The 11929-nt window shown below is 39.0% G+C and overlaps 2 protein-coding genes across 6 annotated transcripts in view; one reads left to right on the top strand and one right to left on the bottom strand.

The window, feature by feature from the left end:
- Positions 1–362: 362 nt before the first annotated feature.
- LOC132840359 (uncharacterized) lies at positions 363–3418 on the bottom strand. 2 transcript variants are annotated; one of them, XM_060861930.1, is made up of 5 exons: positions 3243–3412; positions 2401–2763; positions 1893–2147; positions 1700–1787; positions 363–1600 (listed from the first exon to the last, which is right to left on the bottom strand). In XM_060861930.1, exons 1-5 carry the CDS (start codon positions 3283–3285, stop codon positions 1519–1521), a joined length of 831 nt encoding a protein of 276 aa, XP_060717913.1. In that variant the 5' UTR covers positions 3286–3412; the 3' UTR covers positions 363–1518. The 2 variants fall into 2 exon arrangements, with proteins under 2 accessions (XP_060717913.1, XP_060717916.1); XM_060861933.1 differs by having other exon boundaries at positions 1522–1634; positions 3243–3418.
- A 537-nt stretch (positions 3419–3955) lies between these two features.
- Positions 3956–11929, top strand: part of nek11 (NIMA-related kinase 11) — a 35139-nt gene continuing 27165 nt past the window's right edge. For all 4 annotated transcript variants that reach the window (XM_060861918.1, XM_060861919.1, XM_060861920.1 and 1 more), the window contains exons 1-2: positions 3956–4063; positions 4240–4426. In XM_060861918.1, the coding sequence (XP_060717901.1) occupies positions 4257–4426 (170 nt within the window). In that variant the 5' untranslated portion in view covers positions 3956–4063; positions 4240–4256. The remainder of the gene's footprint in view (positions 4064–4239; positions 4427–11929) is intronic.

Genomic DNA, 11929 nt, shown 5'->3' on the forward strand with positions numbered 1-11929 from the left:
TTAATTTAAGTATTTAGTAGCGCTTCTACTGTTGGCCGCTAGATGTCAGTGTTGCGCTGCAACGCATGTGTGATTCCGCTATTTCTGTCTATTATATATTAATAATTTCGATTTTTATGGTTCTCACTAAACTTTAACTGCAGTTTGTAGTCACTCCAAGCTGCAGCACATCAGTAATAAATCTGAATCTGTGCTCTTCAGAATAACTGAACTGTACATTGTGTACATTAACAAAGTGCAGTCTGATTTTTTTCGTCCCCAGTGAACTCAAAGGCTGACAGTGAAGCTCTTAAATCTAGAATAACAGAAGCACATTGGAACAAAACCTCCTGCAATTCCCCCTTGATGGAGTATTGAACATCACTTCCAGAACACATCACTTCTGCTCTGTTAATAAATAAAGAGAGGAAATCTAAAGAGAAAGGAACTGGACTTAGGAAACAATGTCCTGTTACAACATCACTGAGAAATAACAGAAATAACCCATGTGGCTTGAGAGAGCTTTTCTCATGCCGCAGGAGTTATTTCTAGACCGGTCTCTCATTTGAAGCTCATGTAGATAATATCACAAGTGTAACCTTCTTTCATCATTTACATTAATACACAAAGATTCATTAAGCAGTAAGAGATCATAAACCTGAAGCTCATCATCAATCCAACCTTCCACCTCAACACCGTTGAGTTCCGGCTCCTGATTGGTCAGAAGGTGTTGATTTAGTTTCTATACCAGACAGAAGTGCAGCTGAACATCACAGCTTTATATTCAGATTAATGCACTGCTTCTGATACCGTATCGTTTCTATAGTAACAGCTCATTAACAGGAACAGAAAACAATTAATAAACATGTATTAATAGTCGATACGACAAAGTTTTCTGTGAGGTGAAGTTTATTTAATCTTCAGGACAGAGGAGTTTACACTGGTTTGTAGTTTCAAAAATGAACATCAAGAGAGAGAAAAAAAAGACAGACTTGTAAAGGAAGGAATATTTATAGCTGCTGTAACGTACAGGAGAACAGAAAGGAACTGGATTTGTGGATGTTACATGATATAAAATGTAATTAAAAGAATATAATGTGTCATTCTTTATTATTTATATAATACAAATGGGAAAATTGCTGTGGTGTGAGAGGAATCACACACGCACACACACATATGCACACACACATACACACACACAAACACACACACACACACACACACAAACACACACGCACACAAAAACACACACATACACATACACAAACACACACACACAACACACAAACACACACACATACACACACACATACATACATACACACACACATACAGTACACACACACATACATACACACACACACACACACACAAAAAAACACACACACACACACACACACACAGTTGGTTTATTAATTCATTATGACTTTGTGAAATCGCTCTAGAGATATAAGGAGTTCAGATCCTTTAGCTTTTTGCTCTCAGGTGAAGTTCACATGCAGAAGTGTGTACTGAAGTAGGTGAGGTGTGAAGATGTGATCAGTTCATGGTGAATGTATTGTACTGTACTGTGGTGTAGATGTCTGAATCGTCCTCCATCAGCGGCTCAGTGTGGACGTGTCTGTAATCACACACAAACAGACACAAAACTCACACTGTTCATAATAATAATAATAATAATAATAATAATAATAATAATAATAATTTTTTAGAGTTTTACCTCCTGCTGAAAATCACAACAACCAAAATCAGTCCAGCTGTCACCACAACAACCATCCAGAAGATCCATGAATTAGAACTTTCTGAATCTTCAACAGAAAGAACATTAGTGAACATTTAAATATTGAAGTCAATACAAGTTATTTTTTTCCTGCACTAATAATTTTACACATGTTGTGAGCAGATGGACTCACCCTCCACGTGAAGGCTGATGGTTTCAGATCTTGACGTCTCACCGGTTCCCCAAGTGCAGGTGTAATTCCCAGAATCCCTCACAGTTAGAGCAGGAAAGTGAAGAACGGGTCCTGATGTATTTAAACTCTGGTTGTTCTTAGACCACACAAACTGTGAGGAAGTGTGTGTGCAGTTCACATCACACGTCAGATTTAAGGAGTCTCCTTGTTTAAGGGTTCCGTTTCCACTGAGTCTGATTAGTGACACCTTTAAATCTTTTTCAGAGAGCAGGAAAGACGCCACGTCAGTGACTCAGGATTTCTCACACAGATAAAAATCTAGTTATTTAATAATAAACATCAGCTACATGAGATTTCTTCATCAAATTAAAACTAGACTCAAATTTACTTTCACACTTCACTTAGAGAAAAATGTCCACAAAATCATTTACTTTATTCCTTTAGTTCAGGAATGGAAATGATGCAGATAATAAATCATTTGGATCTTTAATTAATAATTAATATTTACCTGTAACTTGTAGAGTCGCTCCAGGATCTCCTGTCCATTTACCACCGGTCACATCAGTAATAAATCTGAATCTGTAAACTCCAGAATAACTGAACTGTACATTGTGGATTAATAAAGTACAGTCTGATTTGTCGTCTCCAGTGAACTTAAAGTCTGACTTGGTGTTTAATGAGCTGTTATAAACATACGGTGGATTTTCACACAAATCTGTGTTTGAGTTCCTCGAGCACCAAAGCTTTTGTTTCACCTGATGATCTTGTGGATAATAATAACTACATTTAATGGAGACACTGAATCCTCTCACAGCACAGATCAGTTTATCAGGATAGTTCACAACCCATTTACTGTACTGAGTGAAAACACCTGAAAAATCAGCACAGATAAAAAAGTCATGATTGCTGTAAATCTTCATATCACTGTCCCTGTTCATATACTGACAAACATCATACCATCAATAGTGTCACTACAAATATTTAATGAATATTAAATGTACGTTAATGTAACATGTTCCACAGACTTAATAGTTATAATACATTATAATACATTAATAATGAGTTATAATGAATTCAAAACACATTTACTATAAAGTTCTATAAAGGTCTATAATGATCTATGAGCACATTCAGTTAGTTCATAAGTAGAATTCTTTCTCATTAGAGCTCTATTAAATCTCTCAGTGTCTGTAATTAAACACAGTAAAGCTACTGCTTACTTGTGTTGTACCACTTTAATAGTATTTTATGTGTTTCTTGTGTATAAGCCAATGAGTCAATGGATGAACCGTAACATTAATCAAATATCTGAAGAATAATTCTTTGTAGGAGTGAAATGATGTTTCATACCAGACAGTGTAAGAAGAACCGTAGCCAAGTGCAGCATCTTCATCTCAGTAAGAACTCAGCTTTGTGTTGCTGAAATATAGTTTATTTTCTAAAGATTATTTCCTGAATTACATACACACAGACACACACATACACACACAGACACACATACACACACACAGACACTCACACACAGACACACACACACTCAAACAGACACACCCACACACGCTCACACACACACTCACACACAGACACACACGCTCACACATGCACGCACACACACACACTTGTGAAATGTGAGATTGCACTTCCTTTATTGTGTAAAATTTCTGCTTCTCTTCACAAAATAGTTCTAAATAAGGAATATGGTACAGAATAAAGTAAACAATAAAACACGTGCTGCTTTTACAGTAAAACTGTTTCTGTTTCTGTTGAGATACAAAATAAAAAAGAACAGAATCAGACTTTAGATTTCTGGTCATCTCTGAACATTAAGTCAAATCGAGTTTTTCCTGTTATGGTATTTTTTATGCTCGCGCACACACAAGCACAGGCACACACACGCGCGCTCGCGCACACACAAACACACACACACACACAGGCACACACACACACATGAAAAATTCATAAATCTTAATGAAATGAAATTCTAAATGAAACTTTCACCACTTCGTTTGGAGACAAATCAGTGATTTTGTTTTTAAAACTTTCACTTTATTTATTCTGTAATTAAAGCGTCACACCCTCCAGTTCCACCTGGTCGGTTTTGGCTCCACCCCATTAAGCGTTACTATGACAACGAGCCCAACACACGGAAGCTGAACACATTTAAATCACAGGTAAATCTGCTCTAAACTAAACTGATCATTAATATTATACACGTCGGATTCGCTTATGATTAAGTTTCTATTAGTTGAACTTGTTGTTGTTGAGCTTTAATGATGTGCTTCAACTAAACAGGTTTGGGGCATCAGTTAAAGTCACTGCCTGTGATTTATTGTCCTTTGTTTTATAGACTTAGGTCTGGACACCATGCCAAAATTCCGTGAACTAGAAGCTCTTCATCCTCCTCCTCTTCATCCTCCTCTTCATCCTCCTCCTCTTCTGTTGGCCAACAGATACTTGATTCATAAGAGACTCGGTAGAGGAAGTTTCGGCACTGTTTATCTCATTGAAGACACAAAAACGTCCAGAGACAAACTGTGAGTACTTTCACATTTCATCTTTAATGTAGTAGTTATATATAATTTATTTAATTATTGTGTAGTAAAAAGTGTGAGAGTAAAATGTTTATGTACAAAATAGATCACAGAACGAACACACAAACATAAACAATCCTTCTTGTAATAAGTATAAACCCTACAGAAAGAACGGTAGGAAATTCATTTAATTTTCAATTATTTTATATGTAATATATATATATATATATATATATATATATATATATATATATATATATATATATATATATATATAAAATTATATATATATATATATATATATATAATCAATGCAGCTTGTGACGTTATTATATATAATAGCTTTAGGTATTTAGTAGCGCTTCTACTGTTGGCCGGTAGATGTCAGTGTTGCGCTGCGGCGCATATAGGATTCCGTTATTTCCGTCTATTTGTTTACTTTTATTTTGTTTGGCTGTAATAAATAAATAAATAAATAGATTAATTAATAAATAAAAAGCAAATACACATTTTAGCATTGCGTACAAACCTTTTAATAGTAATTTGTATGATTTATAACAACCGCAACAAATAGATATAAAAATACATCATATGCATATATAAATACATCACTCGATTAGTATTTGTTTGCTTTTAACTTTAACTTTAATTAGATAATTAACTTTAGAGAATAACAGCAGATGTACAAACTGAGCTCTGATGTGATTAACCTGCAGTGCTGCTGTTTTTCTTCTGTACTAAAAAAATCCCCTGAGGATTATATTAACTGAGGATTACATTATAGTAGAAAACATAATAAAGTGTAAAGTGTATGTTTATAAACCAATGAATTTACAGCTGGAAACGTTTAAACAGGTCACAGTGATTTCGTATTAAAGAAATCTTCCTCGTGTTTTCACTGACAAACACAAACATATTCCACATTCACACTCATATACATTACTGTTACAGACGTACAGAAGAGAGCCAATTAAAGTGGAAACCTTCTGTTCATGCACAGCTGTATTTTTATCCTGAAGCTTCCTTCAGTGCTCCAGTGGACAGAAGGGATCCGGGGTTATGTAAAGCAGCTCATGACAGCGAGGAGAAAGAGGAGAAAAAAGGAGATTAATAGGAGGAGACGAACACTGAAGTGTTCAAGGGATTTTCTGCTTGTTATCTGAAACCAAGTGTCAGACGTGTCACTGAAAATTCAACACTATTTCTTCCTTCATGCAACGTACACGCTTCAGGGTAGTAAAACACACACACACACACACACACACACACACACACACACACACACACACACACCACACACACATACACTACTCCTAAATCTCCTGCAAAGTGCAAAGGGCATAATTGGTGTTCAGCACCAGCTTACTGTGTTGGTTGAAAGGTTCAGCCACAACAGTGCATACATTCTGAAGCTGGTGTGATTGGGTTGTGAGTCCCAAAGTGGTTTATTTCTCTCATGCTACAGCCAGTAAATGATTCTTTTCATTCTTTTAGCAGTGGAGCAAGTTACTTCCCATTCTCACTTGAACAGTCGCTGAATCTCCAGCCTCCTTTTTCTCTCTCATAAAGTTAATAAGACAAAAAATGCAGCTTGTGACGTTACTAATGAACTGCAAAGAAGAGGAAACTTCTCTGTTCTAAAAATGTCTGAAAATTAGAAGACGATAGAATTCACATAGATTGTGGCATCAGATATGGAGTGTGTGTGTGTGTGTGTGTGTGTGTGTGTGTGTGTGATGTCATGCAATGATGAAAGGTGTTGGTAGTCATGAGACTCATCCATCTCACTCAATCATCACCTACTTCACACCATGCATCTCTCTCTCTCTCTCTCTCTCTCTCTCTCTCTCTCTCTCTCTCTCTCTCTCTCTCTCTCTCTTCATTCAGTATTTTATCTCTCTGTTGTTCTCTCACGCACTCACCCCTTCCTGCTGCTAGTTCCCCACACAATTCATCATATTTTTTCTTTTGCTTTGTTTTCACCTCTCACCCCTCTCTGCCTCCTGTATTCATTCACTCTTTTCATCCCGTCTCTCATTTTACCCGTCCTGAAGTCGAGCACTTCAGGCTAAACCGCTTTGGACCAATCAGGATGCCACTGTTTTGTCTCTCACTGTCTGAGTTCCTCGTTGTCATGGCTTGTTCTCTGTTAAACCTCTCCACGTATCGTCTCTCGCACCTTTACCCATTTAGTTTACTGAATTTTCTTCATCATCTTTTCTCACTTTTTCTCTGTTTTTCTCTCCATTAGACCCTGCTGTGGTTTTGGCTTTTTGGGTTTTGCCTCAGTGGCTCCTGCACTGTTTCTTTGTGAGAGTTAAATGTCAGTGGTAGACGCTGTGAGGTGGAACTGCGGTCTCTTCAGTGGACCTTTTTATCATCCTCCCCTAAAGTCCTCCAGGTTGTGAGAGTTAGATAAGATCTGTTATATGTGTAGTTTTTATTTTTTATCTTTCTGTTTTCAAGCGAGCTTGATACCAGAACTAGGTCCTTTATAAGGACAAGTGGGAGGAGCTATAAATAATACACACTAATGAGACTGAACTTTAATCTCCAACTCCATGGTTCTGTGTAAATGTTTTTGTTTCTTTCAAGATAGAAAACTTAAAACTTCCTGACTTTATGCTAATTATGTGCTATACACTAACTAAAATGTGTAACTCTATTATTAGAATAAACTCCCTCACTCATCTTCTACCGCTTATCCGAACTATCTCGGGTCACGGGGAGCCTGTGCCTCTCTGTATCTCAGGCGTCATCGGGCACACACATCGGACACACACTCTCATTCACTCACACACTCACACACTACGGACAATTTTTCCAGAGATGCCAATCAACCTACCATGCATGTCTTTGGACCGGGGGAGGAAACCGGAGTACCCGGAGGAAACCCAGAGGCACGGGGAGAACATGCAAACTCCACACACACAAGGCGGAGGTGGGAATCGAACCCCCAACCCTGGAGGTGTGAGGCGAATGTGCTAACCACTAAGACACCGTGACCCCTATTAGAATAAACTTTTACCTTAATTTATTTTACCACTGAACAAAACACAACCCCTGAAGCAGCCGTTAACATCGCTGCTAACATCACACACCTGCTGAAACTGTCTGATTGGTTTCTTCACTTGTAATAGAGACAAAGAACAAAAGAACAATTACTCCTCTTACATGTTTTATCTATCAGATGTCCTCTATCCTGTATCAACAATCTATTTAAACAAAAAAAAACTTTCAGGTACAGTGACACTGGCCAATCACGGGACTCTTTGTGTTCCTGTATGTGGAAGAGAGCAGATTCCTCCGAACCTGTGATGTGTTTGGTTAGCTGGCTTCATGAGTCTCAGAGGAAACACGTGTTAAACTCTTGTTAGCTAACATGTAAGTGCTAGCTATTAGGAGGAAACAGCCAGAAAGAGTCATTTGGAATGAAATAGGGATTAATATGAATGTCAATGTGGCTACTTGTTCTTGCGTTATTCAGAAGAAAAAGACGTACGACGGCTAGGTGCTAGCTTAGCACGCTAAATAAAGTATCTCACTAAATTGGTTGTCAAGAGGCTTTTGGGTTTATTGTGTTTTTATCTTCTCACATCTTTGAGGTTGTACCTTTCTGATTCTTTCATCTCTATAAACATAGTTAAGCATGCAAACACACACACACACACACACACACACACATGCACGCACACACGCACACAGCTATACTGAGCCCATACAGAATCCAGTCACACGCCGAGATCGTTCCCCATCTGTGCCGTCATTCCGAGCACAGTGACCTTTAGCTAATAGACGACTTCATCATCAGCATGAGGCCAGCGCCGCAGAACAGCCTGTCATTTGCTTTGTAGCACATTTATTATTAGCCGTCTTTTATAAACGTTTCTGTCGACCTCCAATTATGATTTTTTTTTTAAATGCGTAGTATGACAGGTTTGTTCAGTCTAGACCTAACATGGAATTCAGGAAGTAACAAAGTTTAGAGTTACAAGGAGAAAGTTTGAGACGGGTCAGAAGTTCTTCAGTTTTACTCTGGACTGCTGAGACTAATGTATCTAACACATCATGAAAGCTTATAACAAGGTTTAGCAGACGTACTGATGTTGTTTCTAAACACGGATAAAGGGACATTGATAAAAAAACTGAATGAAGCAGAGAAAAGTTTAGTATCATACTCTGGCAGGGGGCGTGGCTTGTATTTATTTATTAATGGTGCTTGCAAAGCAACATTTTTACTATCCTGCATACTCTTCCGTACAAAACTTAACTCGGGGGGCGCGTAACTTGTCCCGCAGCTTTTGTCCTAGACCACTGAATGAGGTGTCAAATCGACCGGCTCATTGAGGAGACGTGTGCTATGACTTTTATAAGCAATCCGAGTACCGGTACTTCCGGTATATGCAAAATGCAATATGCAAAATCAAAAAAACTTTTTACAACATGGATGTGTGACATATCAAAACACTCAGAACAATGAGGGGAACTTTCTCACGTGTATTTTGATGAAGTCACGTGACGTCACGTGATCTCACGTGAAAATAAAAAATTTGCAAAACATGGACATGTGACATATCAAAACACTCAGCACGATGAGGGGAACTTGCCACGTGCAAGCACCGTTCACATTTTCTTCAGGAAATGTACGTTCTAGTTATATGTGCCTTTATCTTCATTGTGAATATGAAAAATATCAAAACAGATCTGGGTGCGATAGATTCAGCTTCAGCGTCGCTCCTTCCTACAACTCTGTGTGTTATTATTACGACCTGTCGGTGGTGCTGCTTCACTCAGAAGTACAACAGAAGTACAACAATGAGCTGAAGTTTATTAAGAGAGAACGATATGATGTAATAAACAAAAGCTTCTACTGAAGTGTTTGTAACAGACGAGGGAGGAGTTTAGTGCTGCTAGCATGTTTACACCAGTGTGTCTCCAGTACACCAAGAGTTTGGATAAAAAAAAAACATATCAACATTATAATATTCATGATCCACTGAAGCTGTTCGGTTATTTCAGCTGATTGAATTCATGACCTTTTTTCCAAAATGGCTTTAAAAGCTCCTGTTGATGATGATAATGATGATGATGAAGATGATGAAGAAGACTCAGGAAAGCCAGGAAATATACTGAAATCATTAGAACCTCTTCCTGCTCTGTGTGTGTGTGTGTGTGTTGTTTCCTGTTCTCATTTACAAATGAGTTAAATATCCTGGAGAAGAAATTCTCTTCCTTCAGTGTTTGAACCGTAACCTTTATCACGCTGACGACAGGAAATCGATGTGCCACTGAACATTTAAGGCGTATTGAGATTAATACGTTCCTACTTTCCTTCTGTTAACGAGCCGTCAGAAAAAGCGCCGCTGATTGCTCATGGCAGTGAATTTAATTGCGAAGTCAGTCTGAGTGACTGGAGTGAACAGAAATACACCGTCTCGCAGTTATTACATCACAAACCCAGAGAACCCGGAGGCACATGGAACCCGGAGGCGGTTGGACGTATGCATGAGCTTTTTCTTTAACTTTCTATTGTATTAACTTCAGTGCTGAGATCAAACACAATGAGACACGAATCAGGGATGAAATGATCCAGTTATTTTTAGTTAGTTTTACGTCTAACTGAAACACTGACACTGGAGACTCCTAACATAATGTTAAATGAACAGCTTTGTTCATTATTTATTACACCTCCATTATATAAACAAGCACGTTACTTATGGAACTGTTACTATGGAAACGATAACCTGTTAGAACCGTCAGAGCCGTCTGACCAATCACAATCCAGAATTATTAGTCTCATCGAGAGTCTGATGATGAGTCTGATGATGAAGTCTGATGGAGAGTCTAATCATGTATCTGATGAAGAGTCTGATTGTGAATCTGATGGAGAGTCTGATAATGAGTCTGATGGAGTGTCTGATCGTGAGTCTGATGGAGAGTCTAATCCTGAACCTGATGGAGAGTCTGATCGTGAATCTGATGGAGAGTCTGATCGTGAACCTGATGGAGAGTCTAATCCTGAACCTGATGGAGAGTCTGATTGTGAATCTGATGGAGAGTCTGATCGTGAATCTGATGGAGACTCTGATCCTGAACCTGATGGAGAGTCTGATCGTGAATCTGATGGAGAGTCTGATCGTGAACCTGATGGAGAGTCTAATCCTGAACCTGATGGAGAGTCTGATTGTGAATCTGATGGAGAGTCTGATCGTGAATCTGATGGAGACTCTGATCCTGAACCTGATGGAGAGTCTGATCGTGAATCTGATGGAGAGTCTGATCGTGAGTCTGATGGAGAGTCTGATCCTGAACCTGATGGAGAGTCTGATCGTGAATCTGATGGAGAGTCTGATCGTGAGTCTGATGGAGAGTCTGATCCTGAACCTGATGGAGAGTCTGATCGTGAATCTGATGGAGAGTCTGATCGTGAATCTGATGGAGAGTCTGATCGTGAATCTGATGGAGAGTCTGATCGTGAATCTGATGGAGAGTCTGATCGTGAATCTGATGGAGAGTCTGATCGTGAATCTGATGGAGAGTCTGATCGTGAATCTGATGGAGAGTCTGATCGTGAATCTGATGGAGACTCTGATCCTGAACCTGATGGAGAGTCTGATCGTGAATCTGATGGAGAGTCTGATCGTGAGTCTAATGGAGAGTCTGATCCTGAACCTGATGGAGAGTCTGATCGTGAATCTGATGGAGAGTCTGATCGTGAATCTGATGGAGAGTCTGATCGTGAATCTGATGGAGAGTCTAATCGTGAATCTGATGATGAGTCTGATGGAGAGTCTGATCGTGAGTCTGATGATGAGTCTGATCGTGAATCTGATGATGCTACAGCCAGAGTCAAAAGCAAAATAAGTGGGAGGGGCATACTCTCTTTCCTCTGTCAATCACAGTGACACTAACCAATAATCTGTAAGTTCATGCTGCACTGAAGCAGGATATTGATTCCGACTCGTTTCTCGTGTGTTTGTTTTGAAATGTTCAGAACGCAGGTTTCTTTGTCTGTCATTAAGAGGTGAGTGTAAATTGGTGAAGGTGGATTCATCCTGCTGTCTACACACACACATACACACACACATACACACACACACACACACACACACACACACACACACACACACACACCACACACACACACACACACACACACACACACACACACACACACACACACACACACACACACACACACACACACACACATCCTGCTGAGATCACACTATACAGAACCTCGTCTCTCTCCATATTTGAGCTGAAGTCCCGGCTGTGCACCTCAGTGAATAACAGCAGGACGACAGCAGCACAGTTTAACAGCGAGGTTTCTCTCATGAGACACACCGGCATGTTATCAAAGTGGAGCAGCGGCGGCTGGATGGATTCGCCGAGATTTTATTATTTATTCATGACAATTCAGAAAGAATTGTGTTGATCAGAGAACAACAGGACAGACTTCATCTAGAAAAAAAGGTTAATGTAGTTAAAAGATCTTGTTTTCTG

The sequence above is a fragment of the Tachysurus vachellii genome, chromosome 25 (assembly GCF_030014155.1).
Source record: "Tachysurus vachellii isolate PV-2020 chromosome 25, HZAU_Pvac_v1, whole genome shotgun sequence".
In the NCBI taxonomy this organism is placed as follows: domain Eukaryota; kingdom Metazoa; phylum Chordata; class Actinopteri; order Siluriformes; family Bagridae; genus Tachysurus; species Tachysurus vachellii.

Coding starts and splice junctions, on each gene's coding strand:
- LOC132840359 (XM_060861930.1), bottom strand. CDS start 3,285: ATGAAGATGCTGCACTTGGCTACGGTTCTTCTTACACTGTCTG. Junction 2,764..3,242: donor GGTTCTTCTTACACTGTCTG/GTATGAAACATC, acceptor CTGATTTTTCAG/GTGTTTTCACTCAGTACAGT. Junction 1,788..1,892: donor CATCAGCCTTCACGTGGAGG/GTGAGTCCATCT, acceptor TTTCTGTTGAAG/ATTCAGAAAGTTCTAATTCA.